The following is a 19,878-nucleotide window of genomic DNA, read 5'->3' as shown; positions in this document are numbered from 1 at the left end:
CATTTAGTGACAGTGGCAAACCTAAGGGTTGAAGTGAAAACCTATCATTGAAGTGATAACAATAATGACAGAAATTTTCACTTAGGAGCATGTTTTTCAAGTAAATAGTGCATTATGAGGTGAGCTGAGTGGAAAATGACTGTGTACCGAAGGTCGCCGTGTTCGTGAGCATAATCTTTCTGGTTGTTGTGTGTACCAGGGTTCTGCAGAGCCTGTGGGAGCTGCTCCTGCGCATGATCCTGGACACTGTGGCGGAGAACAGAGGTGTCCAGGTGGAATTTTACGCACGCTTCCAGTACACGGTAGAGGTCAGTGCAGATGAGTCATAAACAGTGTTATGTCTTTGCAGCCAGAGCTATTGTCAGATCCTTTTGATACTTAGAAAGTGCTGCTGAAAGCCAATTACACTACATGGTCAAAAGTATGTGGTCACCCACTTTAATTGAAAGGTTTGACTATTTCATCTACACCCATTACTAACAGATGCATAAAATTAAGCATACAATTGTACAATCTCCTTAAACAAATATGGCGACACTTTACAATAGGGTTGTAGTCATTATCATAAATTTCTAGGAATACATTTAAGGTTTTATAATGGATATGCCATGTTGGTAGGTTTGATTTTGGTGGACTAGATCTACTTGAGGCTGTGGCACACTCACTGCGAAGTTTGAAACAGCTGAGCAACAACATACTGTTTGTGAACATAGGCGATACCGGCCACACCGCTGAGGGAGGCATTTAGAGGAGCATTTAAAATATGAGGACACTCAAGACTGCATGAAAAACATCAACTAATATGACTTTAAACTGTGTTATCAATGACTTCATGCCTCATTCTATGAGTAGAATTCACACGAGATCAGTTAAAGGAGCTGATCAATGATTATTATTGAAAGTAACAAACTGTATATGCAATACATAATGTGTAAGTTGTAATGTTTACCTTTTCATTCATGGCGCTAACACGCTATACGTGGCCATAATATGCACAGATTACACTGTTATTGTAATTTTTTAAAACACTGTTACTACTGTAAAGATGGGTGTATAAAAGAGGGTTAATGGGCAGAATACAGAATGAGAAAGAATGATGATAGGCATATCTTATTTTGGACAGATATTTTAATGGCTTTCGGCTGTAGATAGCACATGAATGCATGGGCAGTCAAGAGTATTTGAGTAGATTTGATTCCTTTTGTAGACTAATTAAACAAAAACATTGCATTGGAAAATGTCTCTATGCGAAAGATCTAGATGTAGGTAAATTTGCACCAGCATGTGCTGTGTTCATGTTGACTGATCTTAACTAACTGAAAGGGAATTAGTTGTCAGCCTCAAAGTAGGTGGAGCCTCAGGTCACACCTACCGAGGACATGGACCAATGGCACTAAGAAGGTGTTTAGCAGTTGGTACAAAGTTTTCCTGAAAGTTCAAGCTGGCGAGCTGTTACAAACCACCAAAACAAACTAAAAAAACATATTCTTTTTGGCCAGATTTTGTTCTAAATGATGTCACACCCATTCGTTCTTCGATTTCGTATGAAGTATATTGAGGCCTTTATACTGCTGCTGCAGGTGGTGCTTGGGAGGAGTGTTTCAGAGAAAAAAACTCTTGTTAACAATGGAGGCGATTTAAATGTTAGACAAAAGGAAAGTGTGCAAGTTGAGTGGCTAACAGATTACATGTCAAAGAACCTATGAACCCCAATGAACACCTTTGGGATGAATTGGAACAGACTGAAAGCCCCATCGCCCAACTTCAGTGCCTGACTTCACTGATCCTCTTGTGTCTGAATAGGAGCAAATGTTCATTTTAAACATTCAAAAAGCACATACTGTATGTAGTGTTCTGGTTTCCACATATGTTTGGCCATATAGTGTATGTGTACGGTCAGCTTGTAAATATGAAGGGTTTAAAACAAGTGTACTACAAAGGGCAGGTATCCCCTTGCCCAGTTTCCATCAGCTTGCATTCACACTCATGGTTTTCACTCACAGCATCCTTGGCATGTTCAAAGCACATTAGATATTTCTCAATGTGCTTGACCGAAGCTCAATAGATGTCCCCACTAGTATTACAATATGTGAGATCTAGTATTCCAACAGAGAGGTACTGGCAGAAACTCACAACAGATTTACACGAAAACTCATGAAATGCTGCGCGAGTGTGTGGGCTGAACATGTTGTTTGCCATATACCATAGTTGGTCTGTTAGCATAACAAGTCTCAAGAGTGTGTTACCAGAGTATGTGCAGGTCTGCTGGTCTCTATGTAGTCATGTCATGGAAAAAGATACAGAAAAACTAAAATAGAAAGAAAGAGGGAGAAAGTTGACTTGTATTGATTGTCAGTCTGGTACAGCAGACTTATGATAAGACATCTTGATGCTATACTTTTTTGTGCAGACACTGGTGCGTTTTTTTAATTCTGATGGAGAAGGGCTGCTCCTAGAGGACCTTAAAAGTGGAGATTATAAGGTAAGGACTTGACCAATGGCATGGGCTTAAGCACTGAATGTTTTTGGTAAAACTGAAGACACATCTCTTCCACAAGCACTTTACCAGACCACAACCATATCTCTTCTCTGTTTGTCTACTTGTTTGCATTTCTTACTTCTGATCTAGAATCTGTACTACTCTAGCTACTCTTGGAGCTTGGTAGTGTGATCCAGCAGATATTGCTTATTATGTTTCTTATTTTTAAGTCACTTTGGATTAAAGTGTCTGCTAAATAATACATGTAAATTACTAAATGTAAAGCCCTGAATGTTTTTATCAACTTGTTTTCACCAGAGGACAAGTTTTCATGCTTGGTCATTTTCATCACAATTAAATCCATCAAGGCTGCAATTATGTTCTATAATTAAGGAAAGCTAGACTTTGGACCACCGGCATTAGTTAAAATATCATTATTATAATATTTGCATATTTTTTCTTATTCTGCCATAAAGTGGATGCTCGTTTACATTTTGGCACAACATTCAGCTCTGAAGAACACACCAAAAAATTAAACATGTTTGTTGGCATGGTCAAAGTTTCCCACCATCCAGAAGTAATAAGCACCACATATTTCACAGACATAACTCTGAAGACAAAGTGGAATACACAGCTGTGCTTAAGGAGTTAGTTGGCAAACAAACTTTGTCAAATCCAGCAACTATATTTTTTTCTCAGAAGTATATTTTTAACAGCTTGCTAACTTCAAAACAACACTTAAAAACACCCGGCAAGTGACATCATATTGCCATCAGGTTACAGTGTGCATTAGACTATGGAAAGCCATAAGAGACAAAATTATTTTTAAATACAGTGTTTTAAAATGCAATGATTTCCAACCATTGTTTAGGTCTGAGTCTGAGATTAAGGTTAGTGGACCTTTTTAGTCTTAGATCTAGTAATACTGAGAGAATTACTCATTTATCATAATGCTCCAAAATGTATAATAAAATGTATTATATTCCAATATTTCAAATGTCAAAGGATGGCCCCACATGCATTCATTTTGGTATGCACTAAACCCCAAATATCCGCTGACCCTAGGACTGCCCCTGACCAGTGGTACTGACCAATGCTGCTAACAAAATGATTTCCCTCTTTCATCAGGCCCTGGACGATGAGTTGCGTCTGAACAAGTGCTCCTCCTTTGAGCTGATCGAGCAGTATTTCCTGGAGAAAATCTCCCAGCAGGTGGGTAGGAGTCCTGCTGAGCTGCCACTGCTTTCAGCACCAGCCCTGCAGAGAGAGGAGGTGTTGATTAGGAGCACAAATCACAAATACTATTCCTTCCTCTGATGATTAAAAGTTTACATCCATCATTTCCCCTTTGACTAAGCGTTCTTTGCACTGTGTAAGATTTTTAGTAAAGTCTCTGACTGTGTCTGAAATTCCTGGTGAGCTGACTCGCTTTCTGCTGCCGACATGGGCAGCTGTCTATTTCAATTGCATCCTAACCAAAAAGAAACTTTATTAACATTGTTAAAGAATTCTTAATCATATTCGCATTTGCACAAGGATTAGTGAAGTCAAAACTCTGTGTCTCTTGACTGATCGCATTGACAAAAACCTGAACTATTCCTTTCAATGTTCATTCATGCCCACAAAACAAAACAATAAGTGGACTGCATACCTTACAGTTGATTCTAGAACTATTATGCTGCTAAGCTAATTAATAAATTATCTAATAATTAGTTTATACATGTAAACATAGCACACACAAATAATGGGTGAAATTAAACATTTTAAATTGGATGAAACAATTTCCTCTTGATACTTCTCTGTAATAAACACAATATAATAAATATTAGCCTTGGCTTCGTCAGCCATCTTGGATGTCATTTTTCGCAAAGTTTGGAAATTTAAATGCCTTATCCATGAATGATACATGAAATAAGGCTGCACATTTGTGAAGTATGTACCAGTTGCATTATTTTGCTACCTACAATTTGAAACAACATATGTATCAGGGAAATGCCCATGAATATCCAAAAATAATGTCTTGGTAAGCAGCTCACTAGGTTTTGAGACAACCTCTATTAGTAATATTTTCACTAAACCAAGCAAATTGTAGAGTCCCAACATGGTGGTAATCTGTTATTAGATCCAAACTTAAGATGCTGATTTTAGAAATATTTTTTTGCTTTCGACTCTTATAAGTAAGGGATAATGGACAGTCAGCCGGTTATTATCACAAAATAAACCCCAACAGGGTCATCAGGTCTTGTATCACCATCATCTTGTCATCATCTTCTTGTATTTATTTTGCGATAACAACTGGCCAACTGTACATTATCCTGCTTATTACATGGCTACTAACCAAATAAAATGTAAAATTTTGATTCACGATTAAATTATGTAATTATGTGAGAAGAAATAAATTGCTGAACAGCAGAAATCCACCTCCGGTTTGCACTGGAGTTCTGTTGGTGTTTATTTTGTGAAAATTATTGTTTCACTCCTCATTATACCTCTTATTACAAGACTTCTTGCCAAATAAACAAATAAATGGACATGAAACATTGATTTGCTTTGAAATTATGTAATTATGTGAGAAGAAAAAAAAATCGCTGAACAGCTGAAGTCCACCTCCGGTTTGAGTCAGATTTCTGTTGGTTTATTTTGTGAAAATGATTGTCTCACTCCTCATTATCCTGCTTATTACAAGACATCCGGACAAATAAATGGACATGAAACATTGATTTGCCTTGAAATTATGTAATTATGTGAGAAGAAAGAAATCGCTGAACAGCTGAATTCCATCTCCGGTTTGCGACAGTTCTTTTGATGTTTATTTTGTAAATAAGGACCGTCTGACTGCTCATTTACAGCTTATTTCAAGACTACTTTACAATAAATAAATAAATGCACGTGTAACATTGATTTTAGATTCAATTATTTTATTAGCATACTTGTAGAGATCGCACATTGATCCGAGAAGCAGGAAAGATAACTCGCAAATTCACAATACCTGGATGAGCGGTCTGATTTGTGGCTGTGCGGTTCTTAATAAGAAATATCTGAACACAAGATGGTGCCATTGACCAGTCAGAACCAGGTATTCCAAAGAGCTGTGAAATCATTTGTAATAATTTGTAAATGCACATTTGCTTTACAGCGAATCCTAAAGCACAGTCGGTTTGGTCGTGTCAGTGTGAAGTGTTACTATGATGCCCCTGAGCAAAGACTCACTGTGGAGATACTGCATGCAGCTGATCTCATTGCACTAGATGCTAACGGTAAGCCTGTGTGACAAATGTTCCTTTGTTCTCCCTTCTTTGATCTGAATCTGAATTGGACTCATCATTTCTGCCTTCCTAGGCCTCAGTGATCCATTTGTGATCGTGGAGCTCTGTCCTCATCACCTCTTCCCGACAGCTCGGAGTCAGCGCACTCAAGTAAAACTCAAAACTCTGCATCCTGTGTTTGATGAGCTTTTTTACTTGTGAGTACCTGACCAACTCCTCACTCACTCACCACTCGGTCACGATAGTCAATGAGTCCTCGTTGAGAGGTCAGCTTGTTTATCTTTTTCTTCTTCTTCTTTTTTTTTTTTTTACTTTACAGTGGTATTTTAATTAGCATGGAACAATCCTCTTGGAAAAGTTGCATCTTTCACTTTATCTTCTTTAAAGCACTACTGTTACAGCCTTACGTAATCAGAAGCACATCTTTGGCCATTGCGTCTTGAGTTGCACTGTTTTTTTTACATTTTGGCCATGAGCATTGCATCATATAATGGCTTTACTTTATCGGTGTAAGAAGAAACCAGCTTAAGAATAAACCAACACAAGGACATTTTTGCCCATTACCCTGATTTTGCATTGCATGTAGGGGAGAGCAGGGCACAAACTAACACTTTTTGGAATTCTTAAGTTTGTGTAAATGTACTTGTGGTTCGATGTATTTTTCTTTTTTCACATTAATTTCACACATGTCTATTACACATATGTGGTCTTGTTTCATGAATACAGCGTATACTTTTTTCGCAATATACCTCGAAAAAAAGAAAGTGAAATGTTACAATGTGCCCCGCAGGTGAGGTGAACATGCCCCTGTCGGCGCACACTGGGATTTAAACCTGGCTGGTCACTTCTGCTGGCGATCAGAGAATTAAAAGACTATGTAAGATGCTAGCTAAAAGATTGGAGATTAAAATTATACCTAGTTTGCCTCATTTTAAATAAACAGTGTGGCAGAATGATCCGCCCCTCTGGCTCGTCATCGTCGCCCCACCTCTTAGGGCCGCCCTTCAGCCAGGCTCACGACGGGAGTTGGGCGGGAGAGCGAGAAGAGGTGCATAATTAATAAGCCTCATTTGGTCAGCGGTGAATGAGGCACACCTGATGGGGATAATGCTTCATCACCACTGTCTTTAAAACGCAGTGCGCACCTCTTCTCGGGGAGCCGGCTTCAAATCTCCATGTGTGCACACACTGTCATCCTCGCACGCCCAAGACCAGAGCTGGGAGGGATCGGACGAGCGGACGAGCGGACATGCTGCCGGACGCCGTAATGAGTCGCCGGGGGTGAACAGCTCACGTTGCCGCCGACGGGTTAGATGCCAGGCCGCCTTCCCCTCACGCTTGCCGCGGGCCTGGGAAGACAGGCTGCCAGTGACGCCGCCGCCCAACGCGCCGTGGACTTTGCAGGGGAGCGTGAGCAGCCGACTGACCCAGCCCGTGCCTGGGCTTTCCTATGAACACTACCCCACCCCTTTCACGGAGCCCCGTTCACCGTGAGGATGCCAGATTCCCCCTTTTATTATGAACACTATTCCCCCTTGGACACTTTATTTCCCCTTTTGGACATTTTTACGTTTATTATTGTTTCCAATAAATGCCTCTCTGAGGCTTGATGCCACACCCACTGTGTCTGTCTTTTGCTCACCCTGCCACAGTGGTGGAGAATGCGGGCACTTTTGTGGGCAAAGACGGCACAGTTGGGCACCAACAGTTACGTCACTCTTCCCCTCATTCGCCGGTTCGATGGAAAGCCTGGAGTGGGACGGAGAAAACACGAGGACGGCCTCCCAGCTGCAGCAAACTGTACGTGGCATTTAATAAGCATTTACCCTGTAGCTGGCTGAGGCTGTCATATTAATTCATGTTTTTTCTCTGTTCCCACCTGGGTGCGAGTGAGAGGAGGAGTTGGCCCGGAGAGGTATCCCCCTTACGTCCACTCTGACCGTAGGGCCTGGTTGAGGAAGTAGCATTCACGTGTGGGCGGCTAAAGAGTGTGCACCTCCGGCTCTGGATTGCATGATTGGATGTGAGCATGGGAGGTTCCGACGGGGTGACACTTGGGGGGGAGATGTGGCGGAATGATCCGCCCCTCTGGCTCTTCAATGTTGCCCCGCCTCTTAGGGCCGCCCTTCAGCCAGGCTCATGACGGGAGTTGGGCGGGAGAGCGAGAAGAGGTGCATGATTAATAAGCCTTGTTTGGTCAGCAGTGAATGAGGCACACTTGATGGGGATAATGCTTCATCACCGCTGTCTTAAAAATGCAGTGCGCACCTCCTCTCGGGGAGCCGGCTTCAAATCTCCATGTGTGCACACACTGGCATCCTCACACGCCCAGGACCAGAGCTGGGAGGGATCGGACAAGCGGACGCGCTGCCGGACCCGTTCTTCAGACCTCCGGACGCCGTAATGAGTCGCCGGGGATGAACAGCTCACATTGCCACCGATGGGCTAGATGCCGGGCCTCCTTCCCCTCACGCTTGCCGCGGGCCTGGGAAGACAGGCCGCCAGTGACGCCACCGCCCCACGCGCCGTGGACCTTGGAGGGGAGCGTGAGCGGCCAACTGACCCAGCCTGTGCCTGGGCTTTCCTATGGACATTACCCCGCCCCTTTCATGGAGCCCCGTTCACCGCAAGGGTGCCAGATTCCCCCTTTTATTATAAACACTATTTCCCCTTTTGGACATTTTTACGTTTATTATTGTTTCCAGTAAATGCCTCTCCGAGGCTTGACGCCACACCCACTGTGTCTGTCTCTTGCTCACCCTGCCACAACAGTAAAAACAGAGATGAAAATTTACTTTCATGTGAATTTGTACTTTTGCTACTTTAAAATGAACTTTTGGCGATATCTTCCAAAGTTTTTTTTATTTGTTTTTTTATCTACACAGTGTTGATATGGCAACAAGTAAAAAAAATTACGTTACGTCTTACCAGCGTGTGTGGAAACATTTAAACCACGTGTTTTACAACTAGCCACGCGTTCCCCTAAACAACTTAACCGGCATTCACGGCTTATCCAATGTACACAAGTGTTGTGCGCATGCCTCTTTGAGGTTTGTAACCAAAAACAGAGAATCACGATTACTTCAGATGTCATGTAAATGCAAATTTGTTGCTTAATCTGTTTTTTTTAAATAAACTGACTTTTGGGAGTAATCAGCATATTGATGTGATTGTAAATGGGTTCAGTGTATTGGTGTGCATGTTAACAGGCTCATTGAGGCAACCCACTGACATGTTGATTTTGAAAAATGTAGTTATCCCCATACAAATAACATATCCCCAACTCACCACTACTATGTAGTGAACAGAACACTATTTGTATTGACTTTATGAGTCCCCTTGCTTCTCCACAGCCATGTTAGCCCTGAGCAGTACAGGCACAGGTGTGCCTGCCTGACCTTCACTGTGATGGATTATGATTGGTTGTCCACCAATGATTTCGCTGGCGAGGCCTTGGCCCCACTGAGTGACTTCTGCTGGCCAGGCAGACCGAGTGCCACGCCCGCTGGAAAGACCCTTCAACCCGTCATCCTGCACCTGTCCCGCCAAAAACCAAGTGGTACGCTGACCTGTCAATTTATCTACCCACCTGTGACATGAGGCAAATTTCTTTTAACAGTAAAGATAAACAAATATTTACCTTTTCTCAGAACTAACATTACTTACCTAGTCTTGACCAACTGGCCACTAGGTCATCTTTAGTGGAAGTTAGTTCCCCTCAAGATCACACAGGTGTGCTAGCATATGTAACGCCTGTAATTGATGACATTATCTAAGATTCACTATGATTTAAAACCTGAAACTGTTAAAATATTGGTTGTCTTTGTCTTGATTTTGAAGAGTCTAATGTATTATTTTAAACCTATCTTCTTTATGTTTAAATACTGTGCTTGAAAAACGTGGTTGTGCTATATGACCAAAGTTCAGCCATGCAACTCTATGCGGCGCAAGCTGATAGGTTCTTTGACTTTTATCTGTTAGCAAGTCGGTTTGCTCACATTACATTGTACACATTTGATAGAAAGGAGGAGGCGAGAACCGGCTTGACAATATAAATAATATTTTAATAATAAAATAAACCAAAAGGACAAACACACACAGGTGTCGGACAGCTGTCCGTAACTCTGTCTCTGTCGTGCTGCCGTCTCCGGTCGGCTTTATCCCTCTCGGGCTTAATCAGCCTTATTAGGGGCCGGGTGTACGGAATCACAACCCGGCCCCACCCTCCACCCTGCCACAGACATGTTAAGCCAATTAGCTCTCATGGTGTAAGCTGATTGGTTCTTTGACTTGTAATTCGGTAGCTAATCAACTTGCGTCTCTCTCTTTGTTTAATATTTATATGGCTCAGTTTTGCAGACAAGCCAGTTTCACTACAGTGTGATGCAAGAGTTTTTTCTCTGAAACCCACCTCCACCCCAGCTTCACTTGTCTAGATCTGCTACATAGGTATTTTTTGTTATGTCTATTTGTGCAGCATTATGTCATACATGCTCGATGCAGCATGTCTTGCATTTTGCCTAATTGAGCAGCAGCATGTCCACATGCTAACTCAATATGTATGTGTATTTTCTAGCTGTAGCAAGTCTCTGTACTTGTTATGCAGCAGCAGCAAAAGAAGCAGCAGCTTAGCAGGTCTAGTCCGCCAAGACCAATATCCTATCAATATATCATACCCACCTTAACATGCTAAATCTTTCCGGTAGTTGTCATGGCTGAACTTTCAAGTAAATGGTTGTATATTTAGTTATGAAATGCAATAACTTAATACATTTTTAATTGTGGTTTAATAGGATAGACCTAAAAATGAAAATTCTCTCATCAGTTGCTCACCCTCATGCCATCCTAGATATGTATGACTTTCTTTCTTCTGCTGAACACAAAAGAAGATTTTTAGAAGAATTTCTCAGCTCTTTTGGTCCATTAAATGCAAGTGAATTGGTGCCAAAATTTTGAAGCTCCAAAAATCACATAAATCAGCATAAAAGTAATCCATAAGACTCCAGTGGTTAAATCAATGTCTTCCAAAGTGAAATGATAGGTGTGAGAAACAGATCACTTTCACATTCTTCTTGTGTTTTTGGTGATTCACATTCTCCATGCATATTGCCCCCTACTGGACAGGGAGAAGAATTTCTAGCAAAAAAGATAATAAAAAACAATTATTGCTATATTATATATGACAAAGTAAATAAATTATTTTATTGATATGAAAATGTTTGAAGATATGGATTAAAACACTGGAGTTGTATGGATTACTTTTATGATGCCTTTATGTGCTTTTTGGAGTGTAAAAATGTTGGCACCCATTCACTTGCATTGAATGGACCTACAGAGCTGAAATATTCTTCTAAAAATCATAATTTGTACTCTGCAGAAGAAAGAAAGTCATACACATCTAAGATGGCATGCGTAAATGATGAGAGCACTTTCATTTATGGGTGAACTATCCTTTTAAGTGTCTAAATACATTTTAGGGCCAGTGTATATGTGACTTGCTCCATCATTTTGAGTAACTTTGACCCAGAAACACATTTTTAAAGCATTATATCTAAGATTTTAGTAGAAACACAATAATTAAATCATTAGAAAGCTGAGATTTAATCATTTAATTGTTGTTGTTGTTTTTTGTTTTGTTTTGTTTTTTGTTTTTCCTTTAGTGAACAATACACTAGTGTTTCTGGATCAAAGTGACTCAAAATGATGAAGCATGTCACATAATATTGTTATTCAAAGGTTACATCAAATATTAACATTAATACTAACATGACAGTGAAGTCAGTTGGACTTTTAAGATCTCATTGTTATGTCAGCATTCCATTTAACATTGCTTGACACTTAGTGTCTGTTGTAGCCTGTCCAATATGATTTCGTTTTTCTCTTGAAAGGATTTCCAATTACATGTGTCATTCCCTATTGAGAGGTCTGCCATCAAAACATTATTTTTGTGTCTGGTCTGATGGATTCATTTCTGACTTAGGTATTTTTATTGATACAGAGAAGCCCATCATGAAGATGCTTGAGGCGAGAACAGGAGACAGAGAGGCGCAAGAGTTTGTACGAAAGCTCAAGGAGATTGAGAAGTCAATGGAGGAAGAGTAATGTTTCCCCTGTAGTGCACGTATTTCTGATGTAGTCTTTTTTTACTTGTTGTACCATGTTTACTCTTCAAATGCAAACTCTTTTAAATGTGTATTTTTCGTGTTTAAAGATCAGTATTTTATCACTGTTCAGCACTCTGTGCTGTGGTTTAATGTTGAAGCCCACTGATGGAGCATATTGTTAATAGAACTGTATGATTTTAGCAGTAGAAGGGACTATTTTGAAAAAAAAAAAAATGACACAAAAGTGTATTTGAGGTACAGATTAGCTTGTCTTGAACTTTGAAATACTGAGGAGACAATAAACATATTTTACTTTTGAGGATTTTCAACAAACAAAACAAACAAACAAAAAAAAAGTACTAAAATGTATCTATAAGCCACAGTTTTGAAAGTGTAGCACAGGGCAGGAAAGATAGAATCTTGATAATTTTTCGTGTAATCAAAAAGCAAGAACCTATACACTAATGTTTACCTTATTATTGATCGAAAGTGTTCTCTGTTCACTCTTATCAAGGAAAATACTTTCAGAGAATTTGTTTAAATCTTAAACTGTGAATGTCAAGTATTTGTCCTTGAATCAATCTGGGTTGTGTTGAGATTTTATTGCAGCATTTCTGTAAGATGTTGTCTTTCCTAAAGAATGTATTTGTTTATGCCAAGTGGTTCTTCAATTTATGGGTTTAGTGTTTTATTGTATTTTTCTCTGCCAAAATTAACAGTTTTTATTGGTAGTAAATGATTATAGAAAAATTAAGGTCTAATTTAGGATATTTCTCACATTACAAAGGCTTCTTACTATAATTTTCGGGATCACTTACAAAAAATACTGTCGTGATACACTGTTAAAAAAATGTTGTCAGTTAACTTGTAGTAACATCTAAGTGAACTGGTTTTATTCAAGTTTTAAAAAATATTATTTAATATAACTGACTTCATTAGGTTACACCAATGCAAGTAATGTTTAAGGGTTAAGGAATAGTTCACCCATAAATAAAAATTTTCTCATCATTAACATTAGCCTCATGCCATCCCAGATGTGTATGACTTTCTCTCTTCTGCAGAACACAAAAGATTTTTAGAAGAATGTGTCAGTGTAGGTCCATTTAATGCCAGTGAATAGTGACAAAAATGTTGAAGCTCCAAAAAGCACATAAAAACAGCATAAAAGTAATACATACAACTCCAGTTGTTTAATCCATGTCTTCAGAAGTGATCCAATTGGTTTGGTGTGAAAAACAGACCAAAATGTAACTCCTTTTTCACTATAAATCTTGCCATCAGCGGTCTCTAGGCACCATCATGATTTCCTCTAGCACAGAGCACTAGATGGCGCTGGGAAGTGTAATTGAGCTTGAAATCATGATCGCCAAGAAGATTGCTGATGTCAAGGTTTGTAGTATAAAAGGAGTTATATTTTGGTTTGTTCTCACCCAAAACTGTTTGGATCACATTTGAAGTCATTAATCACAGTCATATGGATTTATTTTATGCTGCCTTGATGTGCTTTTTGGAGCTTCAGAGTTCTGGCCACCAGCTGAACTATTCCTATAACATTTTTTGTGTTCTGCAGAAGAAAAAAAATCATACACATCTGGGATGATACGAGGGTGAGTAATTGATGAAAGAATTGTAATTTTTGTATGAACTATTCTTTTAAGGTAACAACTGCATGTATCCACTTTTAACAGTATACCATGGTACAATGATGGTATCAGATAGTAATACTGGGGTACTGAATAATATACCATTAATTTACTACTGTATTTGCATGGTACTCCAAGGTACAATGGAACTACCATGGTACATGTCCAAGAAACTATGGTGTTCAAAATGGTATCCTTTTTGTTAATGATGTCAGCATACTTTTGTAAGCTTAGACACTGTTGGGAATCATTGGATTTATGAACTTGTTTTTTACAAACATGTTTTTCCATCTCTTCATTTCCAATAGCACTCACCAGATAGAGCTTCTGTTCAGCTGCATCCATTGTAATAGCTTATTACATTTGCTCACGAGATTCTCTCATTTTTTGACCTTTACACTTAGCATCAGCTTTTCACCTCCTGGTGTGTGTAAACCAACAGAAATGAGTCTTGAGAACACACTCACTAATAAATGAAGGCAAAATGCTGTTGAATCGTACTGTAACACTCAGCATCACTGATATTAGTGCTCCAATTGAAACAAGCTCAAGAATGTGATACTATCAGCAACTCTCTGTCTCCTTTGTGACTCCATTTATGGTGTATATGGTGTGTGTGCATGAACGTGTGTGGCTGCGTGCACCTTGAATTCAATAAAGAAACAGTAATGAGTAAAAAGAGTGTTTCTGAAGAAATTTCTGAATATGATAGACCTTCATTTAAACAGGGTCGAATCATTTGTAGGTTTTTCGCAATGCGAACTAAACAGATCTGCACTGCGCTGGCAATTATTTCAGGTGGTTCACTACTACAGTATAGTATGGTCCGGTATACTGTATGATGCATACCAAAATGATTTCTAATTACAAAAAAAAAACAAACAAAAAAAAAATCATAACATAATACATGGTTACACTAGAATTCAGTTTTAGCAGCACTCTCAAATGGTTTTGCTTCAAGATGACACATTAGACATTAAGTTACGACCCAATAGAGTACCAAAATGTTTAACCTACAAAAGTAAACAAAAAGGCCTTAAAGCCAAACATTCAAATGTGTTGATATTACCATGAACTGCATATGTCCTACATATTATGCAAACATATTTATATTACAATAGGAAAAGGCTGAAAAGAAAAACTGACAATTTTGTAAATGCATAATCAAACAGCAGAGGTGTGATTTGCCAGCCTAGTAGAGGGCTATATAATGTATTAGGAAAAACACTGCTCTATATCATATTTAGATATATATATATCACTACTATACAGATAGTGTTGTCATGGAAAAATACATAAGGTGTGGAGTCTATATTTACTACTACAAACCTACAGTACAATACAACTACTGTATGGAGTCACCACCAGATGTCCCCATAGATGAATATTACACGCTTTAATTCTTTGACCAGACACTAGATGGCGTATTAAGGGTTGACTTCAGTTATGTAAACAGTAAAATGCACAACTCGTCCTTAAAGAAAATAACAATTATTGTAAAACCATGTGCCTAATGGCATCACAGCTATTCTTCTAAACACATAGGGCTCTTTAGAGTGCAGATAATGCCATTACAAACCAGAGCAAAAGGGAAACACGCCCACTGGATGAGATGGATATTATCTGTGTTGTGTTGCAGCATCATAATTATGAGCACACTTTAAAGCATGGAGCAGAAACCTAGTTATTAACCCCTGTTATTATACATAGTTATTATGCTATGTATAGATGATTTATTTTAATATTTCTTTGACTTTGAAGTCTACTGTGAGACCTTTCTGTATAGGCTGTGTGTTCTAATCATAAGAACGGAAAAGTTTAGCACCAGTGTTGGCAACATAATGCTTACATTAAGCACACTCATTGGGTTGATACACATACTAGTCTGTATTTCATGTACTATATTTGCATTCCACTGATATTTGTGCATGTCAAGGAGGTTTATTACCTGCAGAAAGCTATTCTTAAGCATTCCCATTCATTTCAATGGCAGTTGCTCAGCTGGCACGTGGCCCACTGAAAGTACTGTGGTGCTATGGTGTTCCTCCTAAAGTCCACTATCATCGTTTTGAGTGTGTTCAGCTCCAGGTTATTTTGACTGCACCAGTCATCTTGGATGAGGCCAATGTCTGTAGTGTTGTCAGCAAACTTCAGTAGCTTGATGGATGAGGCCTTGGCGGTGCAGTCATTTGTGTACAGGGAGAAGTGTAGTGGGGAGAGCACACATTCCTGGGGGCCACCAGTGCTGACTGTACAGGTGCTTGAAGTGAAGTTCCCCAGTCTCACTCTGGGGCCTACCTGTCAAAATGTGTTGAAGTAGCATTACTTAAGTGTGTGTGTGTGTGTGTGTGTGTGTGTGTGTATTGCATTGTTTTGTCACTGGTCTTAGAGTATTCATTGCTAGGGTTAGAGTTGTGTGTTTACTGTGTGTTAAATTTACATTGTTTAAGAGTACTAGCTTTGTTCTGCTAAATAGTAAGGCGTGTCCAGCTTATTTTCACTTAACGACATCATATCAGCCTATATATATATTTAACTTGGTCGCTGATGCAGAAGCGACAGTGGAATTGGCAGCCCTCATGTGAAGCCCTCCTCGTGTGAAGACTAACACGTGTAAAGACCAGCGAGTCTACCTGTGCGAGTCCACCGAGCAAGGACACCGACAAAGCACTAAAGTTCCAAATTCCTATAATCACTCACACCTGTCACTTATGCTTCAGACACAGAAGATAGCTCCTCCTCTGCTAAATTTTTCTCTCTTTCTGTAAGTCTTTGGAACAGTCAGTCAGTGGTAAACAAAGCTGACTTCATTCCTAACATTGCTACCCATTCATGTCCCAACATTCTGGCCCTGACAGAGACCTGGATCCAACCTGAGGATATGGTCACACCCTCTGCCCTCGCCACCAACTTCACTTTCTCCCACAGCCCCATCACACTGGGAGGGATGGGGGAACAGGTTTGCTTATTTCCAATTCATGGAAATTTACTCCCCTGTCATCTCTGTGTGACAATAACTCCTTTGAACTACATGCAATTACTATTACCCATCCTGTTAAAATCCATTTTGCAGTTATATATCGCCCTCCAGATCAGTTTGGAAACTTCTTGTAGGAGCTGGATATGTTGCTATCATCCATCCCTGACGATGGTAGCCCACTCGTCGTGCTCGGTGACTTCAACATCCACCTGGAAAAACCTCAGGCTACAGACTTCCACACATTGCTTTCCTCGTTTGATCTCTACACACGCAACTGCACTTCTGATCATGTTCTGGTTACACCACTGAACACTTCTGATCATTTCTTCCTTAGTTTTAACCTTAATTTACCTCCTTGCCTAGGCACCTTCGCTCTCTCTCACCCACTCATTTCTCTGCTATGGTCTCATCCTCACTTCTGTCCTCTAGACAGTTCTCTTCACTTGACATCAATAATGCTACTAACACCCTATGCTCAACTTTAACATCTTGACTAGATAACATCTGTCCCCTCTCATCCAGGCCAGCCTGTGCTAAACCCTCCAGCCCCTGGCTATCTGATGTTCTACGTGAACATCACCCTAAACTCAGTGCGGCAGAGAGGAAATGGCGCAAATCAAAAAATACTGCTGACCTGAGTGAGTATCAGTCCCTGCTCTCCTCCTTCTCCGCTAACATCTCCACTGCTAAAACAGCCTACTACCAGAAAAAGATTAACAATTCCCCTGACACTCGCACACTCTTCAAAACTTTTACCTCTCTTCTCTGCCCTCCTCCTCCCCCTCCCGCATCGCCTTTAACTGCTGATGACTTTGACACATTTTTCACCCGCCAACAGCACACAACCTCCATCTTCCCTCTTTCTTGCCCCTCTCTGAGGCTGAAGTCTGTAAACTTCTCCCCTCCAGTCATCCCCCTACCTGCCCCTTGACCCTGTTCCTTCCAATCCCCTTCAAGCTAGTTCTCCTTCACTCTTATCTGCACTGACACACATTGTTAACACATCTCTTCTCACTGGCACTTCCCCACTACATTTAAGTAGGCTCAGGTACTGATTAAGAAACCCACTGCTTAAGAAACCCACACTAAATCCTGCACTTTTAGAAAACTACAGACCTGTCTTTCTCCTCCCATTCAAAGCGAAAACACTTGAATGAGTCGTGTTCAACCAAGTCTCATCTTTTCTCTCCCAGAACAGCCTGCTGGACAGCAACCAGTCTGGCTTCAAAAGCGGACACTCTACGGAAATTTCCCTGCTGTCCGTTACTGAAGCTCTGTGACTGGCAAGAGCTTCATCCAAATCGTCTATTCTCATTCTGCTGGATCTGTCTGCTGCATTTGACACTGTAAATCACCAGATTCTCCTGTCAACACTCATGGCTAAGGGCATTACAGGAACTGTGCTCTGCTGGTTTGAGTCTTATCTCACAGGTAGGTCCTTCAGGGTGTCTTGGAGGGGAGTGGTGTCTAAGTCTCACCAACTAGCTACTGGAGTATCTCAGGGTTCAGTATTTGGGAACCCCTTTCCATATATATGTCATCTCTGGGATCTGTCAATCAGGCACATGGTTTTTCCTACCATTGCTACGCTGATGGCACACAACTCTACCTCTCATTTCAGCGTAATGATCCTACAGTAGCTGCATGGATCTCAGCCTGCCTGGTAGACATCTCGTGTTGGATGAAAGAACATCACCTCCAACTCAACCTTGCTAAAATCGAGCATCTTGTGATTCCAGCAAGCTCAGCAGTTCAGCACAATTTCACCATTCAACTAAACTCGTCAACGATCACACCATCCAAGACAGCCAGAAATCTTGGGGTTGTGTTTGACGATCAGTTAAAGTTCACTGACCACATCGCAAGGACTGCCCGATTGTGCATATTTGCTCTGTACAACATCAGGAAAATACGGCCCTTCCTAACTGAGCATGCCACACAACTCCTCGTCCAGGTGCTTGTGCTATTCAGGTTGGACTACTGCAATGATCTTCTGGCAGGCCTTCCTGCATGCACAGTCAAACCTCTGCAATTGATCCAGAATGCAGCAGCATGACTGGTCTTCAATGAGCCCAAAAGAGCGCACGTCACACCTCTATTCATCAAACTGCATTGGCTGCCAATGGTTGCTTGTATTAAGTTCAAGGCATTGATGCTTGCTTACAGAACAACCACCGGCTCTGTAGCCCCCTATCTACACTCACTACTTCAGGTCTACATGCCCTCCAGAAGTTTGCATTCGGTGGGGGAACAGTGCCTCATAGTGCTATCTCGAAGCAAAAAATCATTGTCCAGGACTTTCACTTCAACTTTTCCTCACTGGTGGAATGACCTGCCAAACTCCACCCGAGCAGCTGGTTCTCTAACATCCTTTAAAAAGCCTCTAAAGACACAGCTCTTCCGTGAGCACTTGACCCAACCCCTTCTTATTAATAAAAAAATAACTAAAAAATACTCTCATCCTCCTTGCTAGGGTTACTCATCTAAACTTTTTTGAAACTTGTATTACAGCACTTGTGTCACTACTGCCTCCCTAGGATGATTAGCTTCTGTTGTTCTCCTCATTTGTAAGTCGCTTTGGATAAAAGTGTCTGCTTCAGTAAATGAATAAATGTAAATGTAAACATTTTAGCCTCAAGTTCTCATTTAAGGCCAACATTCTTATTGCTTTTAATTATTTGGATTGTACACTAGACTCAAAATAAAATTTTCAGTTCATGTTTGAAGCAGTGGCATAGACAAGGGTGGGCCGGAGTGGGCCTCAAATTAGATCCATTCAAATTAATTCACTCAAATTAGACCCAGGCCCACCCAGAATATTAGAGATTATTCTTTGGCTTCAAATATATATATTTATAAAATAGTGAAAAACATAAATTCTGATTTCCGAAAGTGTGAAAGACCTATTTGAATAGTTCAAATAGTTAAGGACAATTTGGTTAAAAAAATGGGTGAAAACTTGGCCCATCCATTTTTATTGAGGCCCACCCAAAAGTAATTTATTGGCTGTTTGTAATTTACTGTTGGCTACTACATCAAACTTTGAATATCAAAACAGCGGTTTGCTTTTGGAGAATTTGCATTTATGAATATGGTATTTAGTCCACAGGAAGTTGTAAATAAATAAATAAAATATTTAATATAAATAAATAATAAAAACTTTAATATATGTTTGATTTATACGCAACTTGCAAGCAGTTCAGAATCAGAATTCACAGCTACTTTTGAAGGGCCGACAATGCAGAAACTTGCTTTTTGGCAAGGGGCAGGGGCTATCAGGCCGGCATGACCCCTTGGTCCAGTTACTGCATTTTTACCTTTGCTCTCACCTTCTGACTGGCACATGACCAGAAGTTGTTCCATCGAGCTGTACTTAGAGATCAGTATGTGCTGGAAACTGACCTGA

General features: G+C 40.3%; 1 protein-coding gene and 1 long non-coding RNA gene across 2 annotated transcripts in view; one reads left to right on the top strand and one right to left on the bottom strand.

The window, feature by feature from the left end:
• Positions 1 to 13,411, top strand: part of baiap3 (BAI1 associated protein 3) — a 100,345-nt gene extending 86,934 nt beyond the window's left edge. Inside the window, exons 28-34 of the mRNA XM_051713665.1 lie at positions 200 to 308; positions 2,411 to 2,482; positions 3,608 to 3,691; positions 5,616 to 5,736; positions 5,819 to 5,942; positions 9,099 to 9,304; positions 11,744 to 13,411. Coding sequence (XP_051569625.1) covers positions 200 to 308; positions 2,411 to 2,482; positions 3,608 to 3,691; positions 5,616 to 5,736; positions 5,819 to 5,942; positions 9,099 to 9,304; positions 11,744 to 11,847 — 820 coding nt within the window. The 3' untranslated portion in view covers positions 11,848 to 13,411. The remainder of the gene's footprint in view (positions 1 to 199; positions 309 to 2,410; positions 2,483 to 3,607; positions 3,692 to 5,615; positions 5,737 to 5,818; positions 5,943 to 9,098; positions 9,305 to 11,743) is intronic.
• Positions 3,182 to 19,878, bottom strand: part of LOC127449993 (uncharacterized) — an 84,955-nt gene continuing 68,258 nt past the window's right edge. Inside the window, exon 3 of the long non-coding RNA XR_007898890.1 lies at positions 3,182 to 3,736. This is a non-coding gene — a long non-coding RNA (uncharacterized LOC127449993). The remainder of the gene's footprint in view (positions 3,737 to 19,878) is intronic.

Source organism: Myxocyprinus asiaticus, chromosome 13, assembly GCF_019703515.2.
Source record: "Myxocyprinus asiaticus isolate MX2 ecotype Aquarium Trade chromosome 13, UBuf_Myxa_2, whole genome shotgun sequence".
NCBI lineage: Eukaryota > Metazoa > Chordata > Actinopteri > Cypriniformes > Catostomidae > Myxocyprinus > Myxocyprinus asiaticus.
Note: the sequence above shows the minus strand (reverse complement) of the source record. Positions and strands in the feature narration are given on the sequence as shown.